Source organism: Tenrec ecaudatus, chromosome 6 (assembly GCF_050624435.1).
Source record: "Tenrec ecaudatus isolate mTenEca1 chromosome 6, mTenEca1.hap1, whole genome shotgun sequence".
NCBI lineage: Eukaryota > Metazoa > Chordata > Mammalia > Afrosoricida > Tenrecidae > Tenrec > Tenrec ecaudatus.
In genome coordinates, this window is record NC_134535.1 from 74,261,985 (window position 1) to 74,283,297 (window position 21,313).

General features: G+C 63.2%; 1 protein-coding gene across 1 annotated transcript in view; it reads right to left on the reverse strand.

The window, feature by feature from the left end:
• Window positions 1-2,952: 2,952 nt before the first annotated feature.
• The window catches only part of LRP1 (LDL receptor related protein 1), a 72,651-nt gene continuing 54,290 nt past the window's right edge, over window positions 2,953-21,313 (reverse strand). The window contains exons 43-89 of the mRNA XM_075551436.1: window positions 20,383-20,587; window positions 19,925-20,117; window positions 18,945-19,070; window positions 18,683-18,811; window positions 18,394-18,513; window positions 18,161-18,274; window positions 17,865-18,014; window positions 17,639-17,761; window positions 17,293-17,409; window positions 17,029-17,157; window positions 16,672-16,794; window positions 16,406-16,546; window positions 16,128-16,318; window positions 15,428-15,611; window positions 15,254-15,339; window positions 15,018-15,137; window positions 14,493-14,680; window positions 14,204-14,409; window positions 13,808-13,996; window positions 13,273-13,421; window positions 12,804-12,897; window positions 12,596-12,712; window positions 12,328-12,447; window positions 11,950-12,072; window positions 11,696-11,821; window positions 11,286-11,402; window positions 10,604-10,710; window positions 10,366-10,498; window positions 9,647-9,766; window positions 9,415-9,537; window positions 9,051-9,191; window positions 8,804-8,938; window positions 8,601-8,720; window positions 7,855-8,123; window positions 6,748-6,926; window positions 6,345-6,451; window positions 6,143-6,259; window positions 5,566-5,742; window positions 5,294-5,434; window positions 5,022-5,195; window positions 4,700-4,861; window positions 4,158-4,332; window positions 3,968-4,069; window positions 3,796-3,860; window positions 3,616-3,706; window positions 3,375-3,519; window positions 2,953-3,243 (exon numbers count right to left, since the gene is read on the reverse strand). Of these exons, the coding sequence (XP_075407551.1) occupies window positions 3,103-3,243; window positions 3,375-3,519; window positions 3,616-3,706; window positions 3,796-3,860; window positions 3,968-4,069; window positions 4,158-4,332; window positions 4,700-4,861; window positions 5,022-5,195; window positions 5,294-5,434; window positions 5,566-5,742; window positions 6,143-6,259; window positions 6,345-6,451; window positions 6,748-6,926; window positions 7,855-8,123; window positions 8,601-8,720; window positions 8,804-8,938; window positions 9,051-9,191; window positions 9,415-9,537; window positions 9,647-9,766; window positions 10,366-10,498; window positions 10,604-10,710; window positions 11,286-11,402; window positions 11,696-11,821; window positions 11,950-12,072; window positions 12,328-12,447; window positions 12,596-12,712; window positions 12,804-12,897; window positions 13,273-13,421; window positions 13,808-13,996; window positions 14,204-14,409; window positions 14,493-14,680; window positions 15,018-15,137; window positions 15,254-15,339; window positions 15,428-15,611; window positions 16,128-16,318; window positions 16,406-16,546; window positions 16,672-16,794; window positions 17,029-17,157; window positions 17,293-17,409; window positions 17,639-17,761; window positions 17,865-18,014; window positions 18,161-18,274; window positions 18,394-18,513; window positions 18,683-18,811; window positions 18,945-19,070; window positions 19,925-20,117; window positions 20,383-20,587 (6,604 nt within the window). The 3' untranslated portion in view covers window positions 2,953-3,102. The remainder of the gene's footprint in view (window positions 3,244-3,374; window positions 3,520-3,615; window positions 3,707-3,795; window positions 3,861-3,967; window positions 4,070-4,157; window positions 4,333-4,699; window positions 4,862-5,021; window positions 5,196-5,293; window positions 5,435-5,565; window positions 5,743-6,142; window positions 6,260-6,344; window positions 6,452-6,747; window positions 6,927-7,854; window positions 8,124-8,600; window positions 8,721-8,803; window positions 8,939-9,050; window positions 9,192-9,414; window positions 9,538-9,646; window positions 9,767-10,365; window positions 10,499-10,603; window positions 10,711-11,285; window positions 11,403-11,695; window positions 11,822-11,949; window positions 12,073-12,327; window positions 12,448-12,595; window positions 12,713-12,803; window positions 12,898-13,272; window positions 13,422-13,807; window positions 13,997-14,203; window positions 14,410-14,492; window positions 14,681-15,017; window positions 15,138-15,253; window positions 15,340-15,427; window positions 15,612-16,127; window positions 16,319-16,405; window positions 16,547-16,671; window positions 16,795-17,028; window positions 17,158-17,292; window positions 17,410-17,638; window positions 17,762-17,864; window positions 18,015-18,160; window positions 18,275-18,393; window positions 18,514-18,682; window positions 18,812-18,944; window positions 19,071-19,924; window positions 20,118-20,382; window positions 20,588-21,313) is intronic.

Genomic DNA, 21,313 nt, shown 5'->3' on the forward strand with positions numbered 1-21,313 from the left:
ACCTAGACAGAGGCAGGGACCAGCGAAGAGGGGGAGACGGAAACACACACCAGCGCACACCTACTTGGAGGTGAGCCCACACTTGCACGCGGGCAGAGTGAAGTGGTCTCAGACACAGGCAGGCGGATGCACAACTGGGGGTACCCAGACACCTTGGTTTACACATACATAGAAGCGCACCACGCAGAGACAGACAAATGCACATTTGCACCACAAGTGACTCCCTCCAGCCAGGTACTCAGAGAGCTCCTGCCCCCGAATTTGCAGGGAGGCAAACACCCATAGACAGAGAAGGACACACATGGGCACACACAGGTGTGTGCTGGATGACAGTCCAGAAGACAAGCTGAGTGAGGCAGACATATACAGGGAAGCACATACAAAGAAACAGACAGACAGGCATGTAACAGGAAAGGGAAGGGTCAGAGAAAGAACAAGTCTGCTGAGGTTGAGGCGGACAGGAGGCAGGAACCTGGGTGCAGGTGGCAGAAATGGCCAAGCCCAACACAAAGAGGCCCCAGTCAGCATCCTGAGCCCAGAGCTCAAGTCCAAGGGCTGCTGAGGCAGTGGGTGGGGGCAGTGGGCATGCCAAGTCCACAGCAGAAGCCCTTCTCTGGGGTCCTGACCTTCTGTAATCCAGACCCATCCCATGCCTTCTCTTTTTGCTATCGCCTCAGGTCACCCCTTTCTGTCTCCAGACAGACAGACAGACAGACAGACACACACACACACACACACACACACACACGCACCCCCCTCTTTGCCCTCTAGTATCTTCATCTCTGTGTGTTTCGGTCTCTGCCGTCCCTGGTCCTTCCCTTGTCTCTACTCCATCTGTCTCCAGCACCCTTTCTTAGCAGGTGGGGTGGAGAGTGTTGGAGTACTGCCTCCTGGTGGAACCTCTCCCAGTGGGTCCTTGGCAGAGGGAGAATGCTGATGGGAGGGGCTTGTTTCAAGCCACACCTGGGAGCCCTCTCCTCTGTCCAGAATCTCGAGGCGACAGGCACAGAACCAGCGGCTCCCATGGGGCGCCAGATGCGTGTCTGGCCAAGGGGGGTGGGTGTGAGTGGGTGGGGCTGGTGGGGAGCTGAGCGTGCAGACATTGGGGGAGGGACAGGAGCCAGCTGGTACTGGGTGAGGAGGGTGTGGCATGATCATCCGAGGGGGGTGGGGATGAGGGGCTGGGCTGAGGTCGGCCAGCAGGTGCATAAGTAGTCTCTGTTGGGGTGGGGGCTCTTGCTGGGCTTGGAGATGCTCAGTGAAGCAGGAGTGCGGATGCCACCTGGTGGCCGAAGTGGGTCAGGAGCCTCTTTCTCAGTGATCCAGGAGGACGCCTCATTCCCAACAGGCTTGCTCTGGGGAGTCTTGGAGACTGAGATGGGAGATGGGGGTCTCAGGGCTAAGAGGGCTCTTGTTTGGGGTGCTGCTTTGACCCACGACTTTCCCAAGGAAGGAGGACATCAGCAAAGAAGAATTGGCTTGGGGAGCTAAACCAGCAAAGATGGTGGGGGGAGAGGCAGGCTTCCCTTTAGGGTTTGGATGCAGGTTCTTCAGCCTCTGCGGGGCTCACGAGCTCATGTTTACTGTTGAAGCACCAGTGAGTGGCCACTCGTGCCTGTTGTCCTTCAGTCCTGGCCACCGTAAAGCTGTGTGACCTTCTGCGAGATGTTTCCTTCTCTGGGCTCTGCCCTTCCCTGTCAATCCTGGGTCTGTTGCTGGCGTGTGTGTGTGTGTGTGTGTGTGTGTGTGTGTGTGTGTGTGTGTGTAGCTGTCAGGTCTTCTTAGGACTCTCCCCACCCCCCAGACCCCCCCCTTCACGCGACTCCAGGATTCCGAGGTCGGCAGTGCGGTGACAGAGTGCAGCAGGAACCAACACCGCAGAGCTGTGTGCCACCACCTTGATGGGTCACAAAGCCTTCAGGACGCTCTGTGTTAATTTCCCCCCCTTTTTTTTTTTACCGTGGGTGGGACTTCTCAACGTGGGAGACAGTTTTGTGTGGGCAGCGAGTGGTGTCCCCAGGGAAATGGCAATACAAAAGAACGCATCTTGGAGCCAGAGGTGAAGTCGCCAGCTCAAGGTCACACCACCCGGAGAAACAAGTCTTCACCAAGTCCAGTGTCCACCCCCCTTTCCGGGCGACGGCAAGACGGGGAGGGAGGGAAGGAGCGTGGGTGCAGGGAGGGCCGCGGAGCCCAGCCTGGCAGGCGCGCCTCCAGCCCACAGCAGGGCACCCTCTGGTGGCTGAAATGGGCAAGCACAGCCCCAGCTCTCAAGCAGGCTAGCTCACAGGCAGACACAAATGGCTTTTTGTGTGGTGGTGTGTGTGTGTTTTTTTTAACAATTTTATTTATAACAATATCTGTGTTATTTAGTTGTAAAGGAATTCAGCAAAAATTATTAAAACGTTCATGTCCCCAAAACGGGGCTGCCCACTTGCCCTTCCTTGCAGTGTCCCAGGCGGCTTCCTCCACAGTCCCCGGGGAAGGGGAAGTTGGAACCATTCTCCAAAGAAAGTCTTCAGCTGGCCCCAGGCTAGCGGTGGGTGGGGGCACCACCGGGATGGGGAGAACCTCTCTGGCAGGGGGTAGTGGGGTGGCCATCTCAGAGGCGCCCCTCAAGCGGGGACGGGGGCTTCCCCCAAGAAGAACTAAAAAATGCCCTCCTTCCTACCACAGTCAGAGCCCAGTCGTCCAGCCAGCATGGGGCAGTGGGCCAGCTGGGCCTGGGGAGGGACCCACCGGCCTGGGCGGGGAGAGCCTTGACAAAGTGTCTCGTACAGGGAGGGGGAGGCTGCACCACCAGCTCTCCCAGTGGGGGTGCATTTTGGTGGGAAGGTGGGAGGAGGGTCCCCTCCCACAGCAAAGAGCCTCCCCTGCCCCTCCCCAAGGCAGCAGCCTGGAGCAGCAGGCAGGAAGGAGGAGAACGGAAAGATAATACTGTGTGCTACGCGCTTGCTCCTCACATATAAAAAGTAATTCCTTCATTTTTACATTTATACATCCGGCACGGCCAGCTGGAGGGGCTGGAGGATGGGGGCTCACTGAAGGACTTCTCTGGCAGGGGCAAGAGGATCTCTGGGGGAAGCCCAGTAGTGCAGGGCCCTATGCCAAGGGGTCCCCTAGCTCGTCCTCGGGGCCCCGGCCCAGGAGCTCTCTCTTCTCATCCGTGCTGGCCAGAGAGTGGCGGCTGCCGTGGCCACCCATGTAGAGCGTGGCGTACACGGGGTTGGTGAAGTTGGTGGGCTGCAGGGCAACAGAGGGTTCCGGTGGAGCTCAGGGTTATCGGACTTCCGCCCCATCACTCAGCCCAACAAACACCCCGAGGCCTACTCCCTCCCTTGCCTGGGACCCTCCCCTCTTCCATCCCAGCTCACCTTGTCAGGGTCCAGGGCGAAATCGGCCTCCAGAAGGCCCCCCACGTCATCGGGCTCGCCGCCCTCATACATCTTGTAGGTAGGGTTTCCGATCTCCACGTTCATGGCTCCATTGGTCATCCGCTGGTGTTGGAAGCCCTTAGCCCTGGGAGAAGAAGGCGTGTGAGGGAGGCCGGGCTATAGGAGGAGAAGTCTGGGGTGTCACTGTGGTGACTAGAATGTTCCAAACCCCATGACTCACCCTCGGACTCGCCGTTTGTACCAGAGTACCGCTCCGGCCACCACCACCACCAGGAGCAGCAGCAGCAGCGGGATGAGGATGGAGACCATGTCTGGAAGGGGAGGAGGGAAACGAGTCAGAAAGGCCTGGTAAACCAGAGGTGGCAGGCCTGGTTGCCCCAGACGGGCTAGAGTTACTTACGTCCCGCCTGTGGTTGGCTGACAACCTGTTCCTCACACCGGGGGCCTGTCATGTGGGGCGGGCACCTGCAACAGGAGGGGCAGAGCAGAGATGAGTGGGCGGGGGGCACCCCAGGTGCCCTGCACAGAGGGAGGGAGGGGTGGTGGCACCCAGCCAGGCTCAGGCAACTCACTGGCACTCCGGCATCATTTTTCTGTTCATGGTGCAAGAGCCACCATTGCTGCAGTGGCCAGCACAGGTCAGACAGCTAGGTGCCACTCGGCCGTCAGAGCAGCTGCGGGAAGAAGGAGACAGGTGGGGCTCGGGCTCGGGGAGGCAGGGTGCCTGTGGGGCAGGGCGGGTGGGCTGGCCCCAGCACTCACTTGCAGGTGACGTCCCCACTCTGCTTGTTGACAGTGCAGGTGCCCTCCAGGCAGCGGCTGCACTTGTTGACCTCACACCGGGGCCCTTCGAAGTAGCCAGTGCAGCGGCACTGCCGGGAGCCATCCACAGCCATCTGGCACGTGCCCAGGTTCTCGCAGTAGCCGGAGCACTGCCCTGGGGGTGCGGGACAAGGTGGGTGGAGGGGTGAGAGCAGGTCCCTCAGGCCCCACCCTCAGGAAGGTACTCCACAGGTGGTGGGGGGGCTGGGTATCAGAGGGTATCCGGGTCCTGGAGCCCCCTTGCTGCCCCCAGCCCATCCCCACTCAAGCTTCAGGGAGAGGGCTTCCCAGGCCTGCAGACAGGGCACTGCCATGCCTCTCTTACGCCCTGCTCTTTCTTGAGTCCTCCTAGTGCCAGAAGGCTCCCTCCAGGTGGCCTGCCACTGGCGGCTTCCCCTCCCTGACCTTGCCCTGGGTGTAAGAGTAGGGGTGGGGCGAGGGTTCCTGCAGCCCGTGCCGCCCTGGGCTGGGGTGTCACTCACGGAACTGGCAGCGGTCCCCTAGGAAGCCAGGGAGGCATCGGCACTGGGGCTGGTTGCCCTGGTTGACGGTGCAGGTGCTGTTGTTGACACAGTAGCCCGCACACACCTGCTGGGTGCATTTGGGGCCCGTGAAGCCCGTGGGGCACCGGCACGTGGGCATGCCTGGCGGGAGAGGACGTGTGAGTGGAGCCACAGCCCCGAGGCATCCAGCCTGCGGCAGAGGCTGAGGGCCGGGGCACCTGGTCTGGAGGGCAGAGGTGAGGTGAGGCAGGGGAGAGTTGCCCTGCCCGGGGAGGCTGGGCGGGGCTGGCAGGAGGCCTACCAGAAGGGGAGGCCGCGCAGGTGCCCCCGTTTCGGCAGTGCTCCCAGCACTGGTCCAGCTCGCACTTGTCGCCGGTGTAGCGGGGCTGGCAGCGGCACTTGGGTTGCCGCCGGGCGTTGAGGAAGCAGCTGCCTCCATTGAAGCACTGCAGGTTGCAGGTTCCGGGCAGGGGAGCTGCAGGAAGGACCATCAGGGTTGAGAGAGGCTCAGGAGGCCCGGGGCGGGGCGGGGCGGAGGGTGGGGCTTGCGGGCGGGGCGGGGCGGGGCTGTACCGTCGGGTGAGGGTGTGGGCAAGGGAATGGCCACGCAGGTGCCATTGTCCAGGCGCTTTCCGTTGGGGCAGGTGCAGACGGGCCCGCTGGGGCTCAGCAGACACAGCCACTCACACTTCTTGCGGTCACAGGGGTTGGTCACTGCGGGCAGTGGAGGGAGGGAGGGTGGGTCTCAGGACAGCCTCCCCCTCCCCCCCCCTCCTCCCCAGCAGGACTCTGAGGACACTCCCCCACCAGCCCCTGTCCCGAGCCTGCCCTCTGCCCTGCAGTACCTTCAGGCTGCTTGTGCTGATGGTACAAGACCACGTCCGAGGCGTGGCTCAGGCCCCCCGTTAGGTTGACCAAGGGGCTGTGTCCAAACTTATGGATCTTGAAGACACGGTTATTGATGTAGGTGACGCCATAGATGTAATCCTCAAAGACATCGATGCTGAAGGGGTGGCTTAGGCCTGTGGAGGAGGTCAAGTCAGAGGGGAAGGTGGGAGTGCCCTGTGGCCCGCAGGTACCCCAAACTCAACATGTCCCACACCAAACTCCCCACTCTTCCTGCTCCGGTACTTACTGCCCATGGAAAGTTCTATGCCCCTCCCCTCCCCAGGGTCAGAAGGGCCTCTGCTTCCCCTTCCGCATCTGGTGAGACCTTACTGCTGCCTCTGGGCAGCGCAGCACTGCTGGTACAGTACATGGACGGGCCGAGGTTCAGAGGATCAGGGTGGGGTCCAGTTGGGGGAGGCCTAGGAGGCATTGTAACACTGCTGCGCTGTCCGATGAGCGAGGAGCCAGGGCTCTGGGGCTTGGTGGGGGGGGCGGCAGGAACCTGAAGGGAGGGCCAGGGGCCGTGGCGCTGACCTCGTTTGCTGTCAGCAGCCACGATGGGGTCTGTGCCATTGAGCCGGATGCTGCCGATGACGGAGAGCTTGGCGTCCGCCCAGTACAGCCGCTCATTGTGGTAGTCCACTGCGAGGCCTGGGGAGGTGGGGGTGCACCGACATGGTCTGGAGACAGTCTCTGCAAGCCGCCTGCACCCCAGCATACCCTTGTCGCCACCGACCTGTGGGCCATTGGATGTTGTCCTGAACCAGCGTCTCCCGAAGGGTCCCGTCCATGGCTGCTGTCTCAATCTTGGGGTGGTTCCCCCAGTCTGACCAGTACATGGTGCTGGGGAGAGAGGCAGACATGCCTGTCAGTGGGACCTGTAGCCCACAAAGGGAGCACCCGGGCCTGGGCACAGGCTCTGCAGAGAACCGAGGGACGCCAGCTCCGACCAGGTTCAGCCTCTTTCACGACAAAGCCCTGGAGTGGCTGTAGGGGGCAGCACATGAGCCGTCCCTCAGGGGGAGGGGGGGTACCTGGACAAGATGAAAAGGCCCAAGAGGACCCTGCCTCACGCTAGTCTGGGTGGGGAAGGGCAGGCCACCCTCCTCCCCATGGAGAAGGCGCAGGCCAGCACGCACCCCCTCAGCGGGTCCACCACGATGGCATGGGGCTCATCGATCATGCCCGAGATGAGCGTCTTGCGGTTCTCGCCTTTCATCTGCGCCACCTCGATCACATCCCGGCCCGAGTCTGTCCAGTACACGTTCCCGGCCACCCAGTCGATGGCAATGCCCCTGGGCATCTTGAGGCCTGAAATCTGAAAGCAAGTGGGGCACAGGTTCAAGGACCACCACCTTGCATTTCCCTATCCGTCAGCCCGCTCTCCTCCCTCCCGACACCCACTGTGCTAAGCCTGGCCCTGCTGAAAAGCCCCCGTGGACTGACAACCAGTTTCCTGGCTTCCAGAAGAGTCGACAGAGGCGCTGTGGCTCAGGTGCTAAGGCGCAGCAGGTGAGCTGTGTAGGCCCAGGCGGCCCTGTGGGCTAGGCTCTGGGCTAACTAAGTGTGGGATCAGTGGTTCAAACTGCTATGGAGATGAGGCCTGCAGCCTCGGAAACCCTGCACAGAGGCTAGACTTGACGGCAGTAGTTTCGTATGTCTAGGAAGCGGGTGTGATGAACCTGTTTTACTAATAAAGCCAGGCTAAAAAAACTCATGGCCGGTGAGTCGATTTCAACTCGTGTAGACCTTGTAGGGTAGGATGGAACCGCCCCTGTGTGTTTCCAAGACTGTTAACTCTTCCTAGGAGGAGAAAGCCCCACCTTTCTCCCGAGGAGCAGCTGGTGGGTTTGAATTGCTGACCTTGAGGTTAGCAGCCTAACGTGTAACCAGGCTGCCAAAGCAAGGCCAAGTAAGAGGTAAATAGGTTTCCTAAGATAAGCATAGAGGGTGTGAGAGGAGGTTTAGACTTGACCTGACTGAGGCCAACAGGACTGGAGGTGGGGCTGAGGCAGGAGGCACAGCACCCCATCCCCTCACCCCAGCCCGGGGAACTGAGAGTGCTCGCTTCCCAATCTGGTTGGTGGCTGAGCCTCCTGGTAGCCTTTAAAACCTGCCCATCGCCCTCCAAAGTCTCCCCTGCCACCCTCTCCTGCTGCGCTTCTCACTTTTCCCCACCATCTGCTTTCTGGACTCCTCCCACCTGCCCTGGTCTGCAGGGGAGCTGCCTCGGGGCAGAGGCTCACACTGAGGTGCGTGACACTGCGGTCCATCTGACGCCGGTGGCGGTTGGAGGTGGTTGGCGGTGCAGCCGGGGGCAGGCTTCGGTAGGAAATGGTGCCCGTGTGCCAGTTGGTCCAGTAGACCCGGCCCGCCTTGACGTGGACATCCATGGCATCGATGCGAACGCTCTCATCACCCTGGAAGGCCTGCTCATAGGCCGAGTGTGGGTGTCCAGGGAAGAGGCTGCGGATCTCATTGTCATCAGCGATGTACAAGACCTGGTACTCGGAGCCTGCAGTGGGGAGGGGCCGCAGGTCACATGTAAGCACCAGCTTCAGCCAGAAGCTGGGGTATATCCACCTCAGGGTTCTGGCCCCTGGCCCGGGCCCCCTCCCTCCTCACCACCCTTGAGCTGACCTAGTGTAGGGACCCCTCCAGCCCAGCCCCATGGGCTCTCTGCCACATTCCAACATGTGTGGTGTGTGTGTGCACAGGCATGTGTACTTGTGTCAGATATGTGTCGGAGCACATGAAGAATGAGTCCTGAGTACCTGCAACTGTGTGTGTGGCGAGACATGGGATGGCTGAGTGCTGAGCCTCACGGTGCCCCCCTCCCCGTTGGATGGCCCCAGCTGTGTTGAGGCGTGCCTCCACAGGAGGCTGGAGGCCTGGGGCTCCAGGCTGGGCAGGCGGTGTGGTGTGGAGGAGAACAAACTACTTCCCCTCATGGGTGTTGCCTGCCACCCTCCTGGCCTGTGTGCGTGCGCACCCTCAGCCTTGCAGGTGTTGTGCGTCTTCATGAAGTTCCGGGCGCAGCTGCAGAGGTGGCCGCCCTTGGTGTTGTTGCAGAGCTGGGAGCAGGTGCCGAAGCGCAGGCACTCGTTGATGTCTGGGGGGCGGAGAGGGGGATGGTTCGTGGGGTGGCCTGAGGCTGGGCTTCCCGCCTGTCCCCTCCAGGCCCTGCCTCCCTACCCTGGCATCCGGGCTGGCCTGGCACAGTGTGGAAGCCGGGGCGGCAGGCACAGTACGCAGTTTTCTCCGTGCGCACGCAGCGGGCCTCGTCCCCACAGATGCTGGCGTTGACCACGCAGCTGGTCAGCTTGGGGTCTGTGGGTGACAGAGGGGGCCCCTTAGCCATGCTCGGCCTGGCTTTGGCTTTCCCAGAACCACCCCCCCCCACACACACACACACTTCCCCCAGGCCAGCGGCCGGCTTTACCGATGCTGCAGCCCTCCTCGTCCGAGCCGTCCCCACAGTCATCGAACATGTTGCAGCGCAGCGCGGAGGAGAGGCAGCGCTGGTTCCCGCACAGGAACTCCTTCTTGTCCTTGCAGTGGGGCGTCTGGGCCGTTGGGGGCTCTGGAGTGGGTTGCCTGGAGCTCAGATACTGACCACCCTCCAAGCCACTTCCCCCTTCTCCCCACCCCACCCAGTCAGCCACAAATACTAGGGTGTGTGTGTGTGCTGGTTGAACTTGTAGGGGAACATTGAGATTCCCAGCCCCTCATCTCAGGAAGCTGGGTCACCTTCCCTCTGGCCGAGCCCCCCACATGCTCAGCGCCCCCTCACTGGCCCTGCTCACCACAGTCCTCCTCATCCGTCCCATCCCCGCAGTTGTCGGTGCCGTCACACTGGCGCCCGATCCACAGGCAGACACGGTCGTTCTTGCAACGGAAAGGCCGGTTGGGAGGGCACAGGAACTGCGCTGTGAGTGGCAGGGCCCAGTGCCAGTCAGCTTGATGGGGCTAGCTGCCCGCGGGGGGCTGCAGGGAGCCCCGCCCCAGGGGCCCCGCCCCCAAGAACCCCTCCCTCACCGCACTCCTCCGGGTTCTCGTCCGAGTTGTCTCCACAGTCGTCCTCGCCATCGCACTTCCAGGCCAGCGGCTTGCACAGCGTGTTGTTGCACTGGAACTCGTCCAAGGGGCACGTCCGCACTGAGTGGGGGGCACAGAGATGGCGGCAGGGGACATTGGTGGGCACGCAGGGCGGGGGGGGGGAGCGAGGGAGGGAGGCGGGGCCCCAGGGCCAGGTCTAAGTCTCCATCAGGAGGCGGGCGGTGAGGCAGAACTGCCTTCCTTGGATGGTGTTTAGGGGCGCAGAGGCATTTGGGAGGAAGAACGTGCCACGGTTCTGAGGACCTGTGACTGACTGCGGGCATTGGGGGCCGGTGACAGTCAGAGGAGGGCAGCCTCTGCGGACAGGTCAGCCAGGCCCAGGCCGGCTTCACTGTCCCAGAAAGGCGCGCGTGAGCAGTGAGCAGGAACGCTGCTCCCAGCCGCTCACCGCCTGCTGGCCAAGGCCCCTGGCTGCCCCTGGATGAGGCGCCCTTGTGCCAGGCGCAGCCTGCACAGACACATCCGTGCCCCCACAGAGACCCTAGCGGCCCTAGACCTGTTCAATGCCACAACCCCGAGGCCTCGTGTGTTGCCAGGCACCGGGTGGGTGCTTAGTACATATGTGTTGAGGGATTGTGTGCGCCGGCCTCGAGAGGAAGGGGCAGGGAGGGTCGCGCGCACGCCACACAGGCACTCACCACCAGTGCTGCAGGCCTCCTCATCACTGCCGTCCATGCAGTCGGCGTCCGCGTCACAGCGCCAGCGCAGGGGGATGCAGTGACCACTCTTGCACTGGAACTGGTCCATGTCGCAGCGCGGGGAGCAGTCTTTCTGTGGGTACGGAGACAGGCGGGCAATTGGGTCAGATGGCGGCACCCCTGGGGCCCTGCCCTCTCTTCCAGGGCTCCCCCGTAGCCTGCTGGGTGCGTTGCCCACCTCGTCTGAGCCATCCGCACAGTCGTGATCCCCATCGCATTTCCACCTCCCGGCAATGCAGCGGCCATTGGCGCAGGAGAACTCGCTCTCGGAGCAGGGGCGTGGGGCTGGGGAGAGAGGGCCCCAGGAGGGGGGCGTCAGGGTCAGCCCTATGGGGCACCTCAGCCAGGGGCGGAGCGATGCTCACGCCCAGGGCCCAGTCCCTGGGGACCATGGCTGAGGGGCCTGGGACCAGGATGCCCAAGTTATCCTGGGCGGAGCCGACACACTTAGCCTTCTGGAGACAGATGCAGAGAGAGGGCGCGGGTCCTGCAGCCCTGCCCTGGGGACAGACTGTGTGGGGAGGGAGGCTGGGCGGGAGCACTTAGAGGAGCATCAGGGGCCGGGGCCGGCGAGGGATGAGGCACAGCACGGGGTGGAGACTCTGGGGCATAGGTGGGGGTCAGGGGGAGCAGGGGCACATCAGAGACACCTACCTCTGCGACCCCAAGAGGACAGTGTGAAAATGGAGAGAAACGTGAGATGCGGTGAAATGGCACAAACTCAGATACACAACATGGAGGGAGGGGCCGGCGAGAAGGGAGGGGCCTGACCCCCTGCCCTAGCGCATCTGATGGTGGGAGGGGCAGGGGCCCAGGAGGAAGGGGCGGGTGCCCGTGGGCGGAGTGGGGACCAGACGTACTGCAGCTCTCCTCGTCTGAGTTGTCGCCACAGTCGTTGTCGTAGTCGCACTGCCAGCGGCCTGGCACACAGCGGTTGTTCTTGCAGCGGAACTGGTAGGGCTCGCAGGTGCGCTCATCTGCGTAGACAAGGGCGGTGGGCATCAGGGTAGGAGCGGGGCACACACAGGGTGTCTGTCAACAGGCTTGGGCATCTGGATCAGCAGGGTCAGCCCCAGAGAGCCCAGGAGGTTCTGAGGCATGGGGGCTCCAGGGGGCGAGGGGCTGCAGCTGCGTGGAAGCCCAGAAGATTCGGCACAGAGCAAGCTGCTAAGGCTCGGGCAGGAAGTGCTTGTCGCCTGTGGACGCTCCTGTCTTCCTTCCCCCTCCCCCCACCCCAAGCAGCACACCCTCCCAGGGCAGCCCGACTCACCACACTCCTCCTTGGGCTCATCTGAGCCGTCCCCACAGTCGTCCTCCCCGTCACACTTCCAGCGCGCTGGGATGCAGCGGCCGGAGTCCTTGCAGCGGAACTCGTCCACCCCACAGGTCATCTGGGCTGCAGGGGGCGGCACGGGGTGAGGGCCTATGCTTCCCACGCAGGCCCCAGGCCCAGCAGGGACACGCAGCAGGCTCTACTGTATGTATGTGGGGGTGGGGTGGGAGTGGAGGTGGGTGGCAACTCACTGCAGTTGGCAGGTTCATCACTGCCATCCACGCAATCATTGTCCCTGTCACAGACCCAGACTCGGGGAATGCAGCGCTTGGTGATGGAGCACTGGAACTGGTTCGGGGCACAGGTCACCTCAGCTGCGGGGCGTGGGGAGAGAATGAGGACATAGCCAGGCCCCTCCCGCCCCAGCTCAGCCATGGTCTCCTACCCCAGCCCTCTCAGCTTCCTCCCAGGGTCAGGTCTGCCTTTCCTGGATATGCACACACACCTCTTGGGCAAGTGTGGGGACTCTGTGAGCCAAGTGCCGCCTATGCTGCCCACCTGGCACTGCTGCTGGAGGGCAGCAGAGCCTCCCCTCCTCTCAGCAGCCCCACCCTCTGGCCGGCACTCACGGCAGTCCCGCTCATCCTCCCCATCTCCACAGTTGTCCTGTCCGTTGCAGCGGAAGATGCCAGGAATGCAGCGGTTGGTGTTGGTGCACTTGAACTGGCTGGGCAGGCAGACGTGGATGTCTGTGGGCAGGGAGGAAGCTGGGCAACTAAGGCGAAGGGGCATGGAGGGATGGGGGCTCCCAGCAGCAGGGGGTCAGCCTGGCTGGCATTCCCCTTGCAATGAGACACTCCCAGACGCTGGGAGGAGTGTGAGGTGGGGCGCCCTTACCACAGTTGGCCTCGTCACTGTTGTCCTGGCAGTCATTGTCCCCATCGCAGATGAAGGCAGGGTTGGTGCAGATGCCTGTCGAGCACTGGAACTGCCCTGGACGGCACTTGAACTCAGCTGGGGAGGGGGATGGGGGGAGCGGAGGCGTCAGAGTCCAGGTGGGCAGTGCCAGGTTTCCACCCCAGCACCACAGCCGCTGGGCACTCACGGCAGTCTGGGGGCTCATCCGAGTGGTCCCCGCAGTCATCCTCGGTGTCACACTTCCACCAGAAGGGGATGCACTTGTCGTTCTTGCATACAAACTGGGGGCAGGTGGGGGCAAGATGGGTTGGTGGGGGTTCTGGGGGCCTCTGAAGGCTTTCTTTTGAGGGGCTGGCATGTTTCAGAGGTGAGGTCCGGATAGAAGGCTGGGACACGATGGGGTATGGGAGAAAGGGCTGGGCATACTGGTAAGGAAGGGGCAGGGTGTGGGGGTGTCTGTGTGAGGGGACAGATGTAAAAGCCTTGCTGTGGGGAGACAAGAGGTAGGCAAGAAATGTGGGGGTGTTAGCATGGGAAAAGCAGATGTGTGTGGCTCTTTGAGCAGGTGCAGGGCTCTGAGGAGGAAGTGGGGCAGTGGTGTGGCAGGCAGGGGGGAGGGGGTCAGGGACCCGGGGCAGGGGCAGGAGAGCCCTCACCTGGCTTGCTGTGCAGTTGGACACACAGGTGCGCCCATCGCCGCCCAAGTAGAAGTTGGTGGGGCAGGCACATTTGTGGCCACCCCCAGGGGACAGCAAACACAGGTTGCTGCAGCCGCCATTGTCCACCTTGCAGGGGTGATTGGGTACTGCCAGAAGAGAGGCAGTTGAAGGGCAGTCGGCCGGGGAAACAGTGTCTGGACGGCTCTCTGCCGAGCCACCAGCCTGATGCCAGGTGGCTCAAATGCTGCCTCTTTTAGGAGGGAGCTAAGCCAGGCAAGGGCCCCCATCAAGGCCACACGGTCAGGGCCAGCCAGACCTATGAGGACCACCCCAGGCCCCACCCACATCTGTCCCCCCCCCCCATTCAGGCCTGCTTGAAGGGCCCCAGGGTGTCACTGCTCCAGGTGGGGCTGTTGTGTCCAGCCCAGCTCGAGTCACCCAGTGCTGGGGAAAGGGTGGGATAAGGTCCCCTGTTGGGTGTCTTGCCCTTGGGGCCCCTCGCCATCACTGCTGGCTGCTCAGGTGTACTTACCATCTGGCTGGCGCAGGGCGTGGAAGACGTGCAGGTCCATGGGTCGGTGCAGGGTGCTGATGAGGAGCGTTTTGTTGGTGCCAGTGGTCTTGTGGGCGCGGTTGATGGACTTGGTCTCCCAGTCAGTCCAGTACACGTAGTCCTCAAACAGGGTCAGTGCGAAGATGTGTGGGATGTCCTGGCTCAGCACTGTGGGGATGGCTGGCGGTCAGCGCCTGGGGCCTGCCTGCTGGGGCCCCCAATCCCACAGGTCCCCCGGGTCCCCACTCCCAGCATTCAGACCCAGGCCAGTCCAGCAGAGGGTCTCACAGCTCCCAAGCCAGGCCCTCCATCCCCATCGTTCTTGGCCACAGACCACTCATACGAAGGGTACGAAGGCCTGAAGCTGGCACTGACCGACGTGGCGATTGGAGCCATCCAGGCTGGCAAACTCAATGTAGTCCTCCCGGGCGTCGGCCCAGTAGATGCGCTCGGTGACGTAGTCCAGGGTCAGCCCATTGGGCCACGTGATCTTTGTATCCACGATGACACTGCGGCTGGACCCGTCCATGCCGATCCGGCCAATCAGGGAGTGATCACCCCAATCTGTCCAGTACAGGTACCTGGAAAATGCGTGGGCAGTGAGCCCCAAGAGTAGACCGCTTACTCTCAGGGGCTCTGCCTGTGTTCCTGTCCATGTACATACCCGTTCTGCACGTCGACCACTAGTGCCCTGGGCTCTCGGAGGCCAGAGCTGACCAGCACCGTCCGATAGGCCCCGTTGAGCTTGGACACTTCGATGGTGTCCCGGCCTTTGTCGCACCAGTACAGGTTGCCGCCCACCCAGTCCACGGCCAGCCCGTCAGGGTTGCTAAGGCCTGTGCGGTGCAGCACCTATGGTGGGGCGGGAGGTAAGGGTGCTGTGTGTCTGGAGGAGAGCACCCAGCGTCCCCAGTGTGAGGTGGAATCGGGCTGTTGGGAGGACAGTGGACCAGGAGTCCAGTCCGTGCCTCAGGGTTAAAGAGTGCTCGGAGAGGCCCCCTCCCCGCCAGCAGAGCAGCCCACAAGAGCTCGGAGCCCCGTGTAAAGGACCAGGGGGTAGTGTGAGGGAGGCAGGAGGAAGTGCTTAGTCTCCTCTGGTCCTGGAGGGATGTGGGCCAGTGGCAGCAGGCTGAGCAGTCACTCTGTGGGGAGGGGCTGGGGGTTGGGGTGGTCTGGCTCACGGCATCACCTGCACGTCGCTTCCGTTGAGGTGCATCCTGCGGATCATGCTGCCTTGGGTTGTCACGTCCGTCCAGTATATCATCTGCTCACGGTAGTCAAAGTCCAGGGCGACAGCGTTGTTCAGGCCCTGAGTTTTGGGGGTAGATGCTGGGTGTAGCAGCCAGGAGATCGACCGGGTGCCTCTGGGCCCATGGCGAGACTGGGCCAGGAGGTGCTGGGCTGCGGAGGGCCTGGCTTGGGTACCTGCTTCAGCAGCGTGTAGTTGGAACCATCCAGGTTGAGCTTGCGCAGGTAGTACCGGTTGGCGAAGATCAGAAAGGGTTCCTCGTCTGGAGACAGAGGGTGCTGAGCTCAGCGCCTGGCTGGGCAACATGGTTCTCCCCGCCTGCTCCCCAGGGCTCGCGGGTCGGGTCGTACCAGTCACAGCCTTGCAGCTGTTGGGGTGGCCACCCCGTGGGGCGTAGGCCTCGACACACAGGCACTTGTAGCTGCCGTGGGTGTTGATGCAGCGCTGGCTGCAGGGGAAGGTGGTGCTGCACTCGTCCACGTCAGCGCACGTCCGGCCGTCGTCCTTTAGCCGGAAGCCAGGTCGGCAGCGGCACTGAGGACAGAGGGAGCGCAGGGCTGGGACCGTGCCAGGGGCTGGAGCACCATTTCCCCAAAGCTCGGGACCCTTCTCCAGAGCCGAGCCCGCTTCTCTGGCTGCTTCACTTGCCATTTGCCTCCCACCTCGGCAGCGGCTCCTCTACCGGAGCAGCCCCCACAGCCCTGGCCTCGCGGTACGGGTGAGGCCCAGGGCCCTCTCTGCTTGACTTACTGCTTGGGGACCTTATCCAGGCTCATGCCCATGGGCAGCAGCTGGACAGTGATGGTGGCCAGATATCTCTCTGCAGTCCCTTGAACTCCCTGATGTATGTCTGGAGCCTGCTGGACATGGACGGCCCCCTTTCCCTCTCACCCCATGGGCCCCACCGCCCTCGGGGAGGCAGCAGCCCACCCAGCGGAGGTTCCTGCTCCCTGCCAGGGGGTGCACTTGGTGCTGTGAAGGAGCACTCGCTAGAGGAGTGGATGCATGTGGGCAGGGGAGGGGCCGGGCGTTCCTGGGAGGCAGGCCCACCTTGAAGCCAATCTTCAGGTCTTCACAGTCCTGGCTGCAGCCACTGAGCTTGTGGCTGAGACACTCGTTGACATGGCAGCCGCGCTCGTCGGAGCCGTCCCCGCAGTCGTCCTGCCCGTTGCAAAGCAGCGCCTCGGCCACGCAGCGCCCGCTGCTGCACAGGAACTGCGAGGAGGCGTTGCACTTGTGCTCTGCGGGACAGAGGCAGGCGGCAGGTCAACGGGCGGCGCGGCGGGCCGCCCAAGGGGTGGGGGCAGGCGGGAGCAGCCAGGGCCAACCTGAGCTGGTGCAGTGTGGGTTCTTGGGCGCCTCATCACTCTGGTCGTGGCAGTCGTTTTCCCCATCACACTCCCACTGGCGGGAGCTCAGACAGCGCCCGTTGGCACAGCGGAACTCACTGGGGCCGCAGGTCGGGTACTCTGGGGGTGGAAGGGCTGGTGAGGCGGGCACGCTGGGCACAGTGTACAGGCTGGTGAAGGGGGCACGTCCCGGGCTCTGTGTACAGGCTGGGGGAGGGGCATATCAGGCACATCCCAGGGCTTACCACACTCAGGGGACTCATCGGAGCCGTCTGCACAGTCCCGGTCATGGTCACACACGAAGTGCTTGGGGATGCACTGGCGGTTCTGGCACATGAACTCGCGGGCATCACAGGTGCTATTGTACACTGGGGGCACAGGCCGACATGGCCCTCAGTGTGGCCCCGGGCCCCCACCTTCACCTCTTCCAGCCCGCAGCTGCTAAGCGGCCACCCCCACCCTGGTCAGACTGGGAGGGGCCCTGGATGGGGGTTGGACGCCTGAGCTCTAGATGTGGCTCTGCCACCAGCTATGTAACTCCCACTCACGCCACCGCCTCTCCTTCAACCTGCTTCCCATTTGCTGCCCACCCAGCCACTCACGGCAGCCCGCCGCGACGCTCTCGTCCGCGCCATCAGCACAATCCTTGTCCCCATCGCAGAGCCAGCGCTCCGGGACGCACACGTGGGTGCCGGGGCAGGAGAAGGAAGAGGGCCCACACGTCTTCCCTTCTGTAGGGGGCAGAGGAGCAGGTTCCTGGCTGCCCACCTTCCCCGCGCCAGCCGGGTTAGGCCGGCTGAGATGCTGGCTGCCCTGCATGGGTCTGTGCGTGTCTGCGGGGTGCTACCCACTCCGGCCCCTCTCACCGCAGTGTGCCGCTTCATCCGAGCCGTCCCCGCAGTCGTCACTGCCGTCACACAGCCACTGCTTGGAGATGCAGCGATGGTTCTGACACTCGAACTGGGCCTCCGAGCAGAACTTGTCTGGGGCAGCAGGGCACCATTGTTAGAGGGGAGGGGCATGGCGGACACTGGGCCAGGCAGGCAGATGCCAGGCCTCCCAACCCCCGCAGACCGCGGGGCTCCTATTTGGCAATGCTCAGCAGGAGCTGGGCAGTGGTCTCCTTCCAGAGAAGGGGGTCTGGAGTGTGACGCCCTAGGAAGGGGCCCGAAGCGGGTCTGCAAGGGTGCCCGGGGGTCTGGCCACACTCACTGCAGTGGGTCTCGTCCTCGCCATGTTCACAGTCGTCCTCCTTGTCACAGGTCCAGCTCATGGGGATGCAGCGCCCGCTGGGGCAGGCGAAGTAATTCAGGGGGCACCGTGGGCGCTTTATGCCTGCAAGGAGGGAGGTTGTAAGGGCGCTGGCCTCCCACCCATCCTGCCCACTGGCCCTGCCTCATTACCTGCCCCCCCCGCCCCGCGCTCTTGTGCCATGCACCTGGGCAGTCCTGTTCATCGCTATAGTCTCCGCAGTCGTTGGCACCGTCGCACACCCAACTTGGGGCGTAGCAGAGTGAGGTGTGCTCACAGGGCTGGAAGAGTACACCCTTCACCCCCAGCCGGAAGTAGCTGCTGCAGTCTGTAGCACCTAGGGGTGACGAGGGGCAATGCTTAGTGCCCTCAAACCCACCTCCAGGCGTGGCTGGCCCGCTTCAGAAGAAGGTGGGGCGCCGTGGAGGGCGGCACCTCCGCGGTGGTGGTGGTGGGGAGGCAGGGGCGGGCAGCCTCACTCACTGCAGTTCATCTCATCGGAGGCGTCCTCACAGTCCACGAACTGGTTGCAGCGGCTGGAGTTGCCAATGCAGGTCCCATCTCGGCAGCGGAATTCGCCCACACTGCAGGCCGTCTCTGCAACAGCACACGCAGGACTCTCAGCCAGAGGCCGCCCTGGGGCCCGGCGCCTGCCCTGGGCCGGATATCAAGGGACGGGGCCTAACGCGCTTGGTGGCGGGATGGGCAGCACTCACTGTTGCAGGGAATCTCGTCGGAGCCGTCGCCACAGTCGTCTGCTCCATTGCACCAGAGCACGTTGGACACGCAGCGCCCGTTGTTGCACTGGCGGAAAGTCTTCTTGCAGCGGCGAGAGTCTGGGGTGGGGGAGTGGGCAGGTGAGACGCCATTAGATACGGGCCTGGCCCGGCTAATGGGCCACCCATAGGGCTGAGCCCAACCAGAGGGTGCGAGGCTGGTAGTGGACCAGGGGCTCTGTGTGAGTGGCAGGGGCCGGGCGGGGGTGGTGGCGGTGGTGTGCCTTACTGCAGTAGGAGGGCTTCTCGTCGGACTTGTCCTTGCAGTGGGAGACGCCGTCGCAGGTCAGGCTGAAGTTGATGCACTCCCCGTTGGCACACTCGAACTCGTCTTGGACTCGGCATGAGGAATTCACCGCTGGGAGAGGGCAGTGTGTCATGAGCCAGCGTGCTGGGCTCTTGGGGGCCTTCCCGGAGGTGACCCTTTCTCCTCAGTAAAAGGCTCGGGGGTGGGGTGCTGAGCTGGGGGAGGACTCCACAGGCCCCCTCACCTCGGCAGGTGAGATCGTCCTGCAGGATTCGGCCCCCTCTGCAGGAGCAGTTGACGTGGCCTTGGTGGGTCAGTAGACACAGGTCCTGGCAGTTCCCGTTATTGATGCGGCAGGGGGAGAGTTCACCTGAAGCAGGGGTGGGCGACCGTCGGGCTCCTGTGCCTCTGGCCACACACATGCCCCCACCTGCACGTGGCCTCCCTGCCTGCCCCCCCCCCGCCCATGTCGGCAAAGAGGTGTGTGGCGGAGCCCTGGGAGGGACTGGCCGCATGCAGAGGGCTGGGGGTGGCTGTCGGTGGGCTGTAGTTGAGGACATGTCTTGCGGGGTGGGGGTGGCATGGGCTTTGGGTATGTGTCAGGGAGGTTCTAGTTTAAGGAGCGGGAGATCCTGAGTGTAGATCCTGGGGGTACAGGGTGTGTTGGGGGAGGGGCCGTGAGGCTGGGGGAGCTGCAGGCAGGTCTGCGAGTTGGCAGGTCTGTGTGGTCACACCTAAGGGTGGGATGGGCAGAGCCTTGGGTGTGAGTGGGTGGCCCTAGGTGGGGGACACTAGGACTCATGTATTTGAGTGTGTGGGGGGGGGGCAGGCTTCACAGGAGAAGGGCCTGGGGTATCCAAGTCCCTGTGTGAGGGCACTGGTGTTTTGGGGGCATGACACTATCAATGGGCACTGTTATTATCTGCCAACGAGTTGCCCCTCGGTGCAGGGCGACCCACACACAATGGGACCGACCGCTGTGCTCTGTAGAGCGCTCGGCTGCGTTTCAGAAGTAGACCGCTAGGCCTTTCTTCCTAGCCACCCATTTAGCATCACGGCCAGGCGCTGTGATGACCGATGGTGGCGGCTGTGCCGGAGGAAGGAAGGAAGACCTGCTGCTCCTGAGCAAGCTTGGCAGGCGGAGGCCTTGAGCCACAGGTGGACACTGTGCCTGCACCCGGGAGCCCTGGGCATGGGCCGGCACGCACAGGCGGCTGCACTCACAGCTGTTGGTGTCGTTGGCCACGGCGATGATGCCCATGGGCTGCTGGGGGATGTCCACTCTGAGCAGCTTCATGTGGCTGCCTACATACTTGTTGGCTCGCTGCACCGCACGCCGTACCCAGTCGGTCCAGAAGATGTGCTCCCCGTACACGGCCAGCCCGAATGGGTGGACGGGCTCCGACTTCAGGATCACCTGCGGACACGGACAGCACCGTCACTGGGGCTGCTTGGGCCTCTCACCTGGCATGCTCCAGGGGGGAGGGGTGTCTCCCAGTGGACTCTCACCATCTTCCTCCTAAGGGCAGGTGGGGGCTGCCCGAGGCGGCACAGCTTAGTGGAAGAGCCAGGCCTCGCCCGGCTCCCCCCGCCCCCCCGACACCATGCTGCCCGCTTTGGGCTCCTCTGTGCCTGGCCGGCCCTCCGCTGCCCTCCCACCGCCTGGCCCCTCGAAGACTCACGTAGCGGTGGGAGCCGTCGTACTCGCAGCGCTCGATCTTGTCCAGGGTGGCGTCGGAGAAGTAGAGCTTCTCGGCCCGGTGGTCAATGGCCAGGCCGTTGGGTGTGCGGATGTCCTTCTCGATGAGCGTCAGGACGTTGGCTCCTGACAGGGCCGCCCGCATGATGCTGGGGTGCTGCTCATTCCAGTTGGTCCAGAACATCAGACTGGGGGAGGAGAGGGCCCAGGGGCCCGGGGTTTAAGTCAGGGAATCCGCTGGGCACCCATGTCAAACCCAGGGGTCAGCTGGGATGGAAGCCAGGCACCAAGACTGCAGCCCACCTCGGAGTCTGTCGAGGTGAACACAGCCTGGTGCCCAGGCAGGGCTGGGCTGCCATGCACACGGTGAGTGCACAGTGCACGTGAGCCTGTGGGTGACACACCCATCCGTGTCCTGAGATGGTGGAACGGAGTCAGGCTCTGGCCTCCAAACTTGCCCCTCTGCTTCCCCACACTCGCCAGCCTTCGGCAGGTTACCCTGCTGTGCCCCAGCTCCCTCCTCTGTGAAGTGGGGCTATGACCACCACCTGCCTCAGAGGAGGGTAAACGCTGGGTGAGCCTCCTCTGTTCTGTTTTTCACTCTTCTCTGCCCTCCCTGTGCAGTGAGCCTGGTTCTTTCCCAAGTCACCCGGTGAGCGTGTGTGGCCTCAGTCTGGGGGGGGGACACAGATTCTACTGGAGCTTGCACCCCAGTTCTGGTCTCAGGAGAGCCCTTCCCCTCTGAGATGGGAGGACCAGGGAGGTCCAGGCACTACGCTGTCTGGTGCCTTCGGCCCTCAGACCCCTGGTCCCTCAACCCCAGAGATTCTCAGATGGGTCTGGACAGAGGTCAAGGAGACCCTCTACTGTGGCTCCCTGGTCTACGTTCATACAGCTCCTCTGGCCAGGGACGC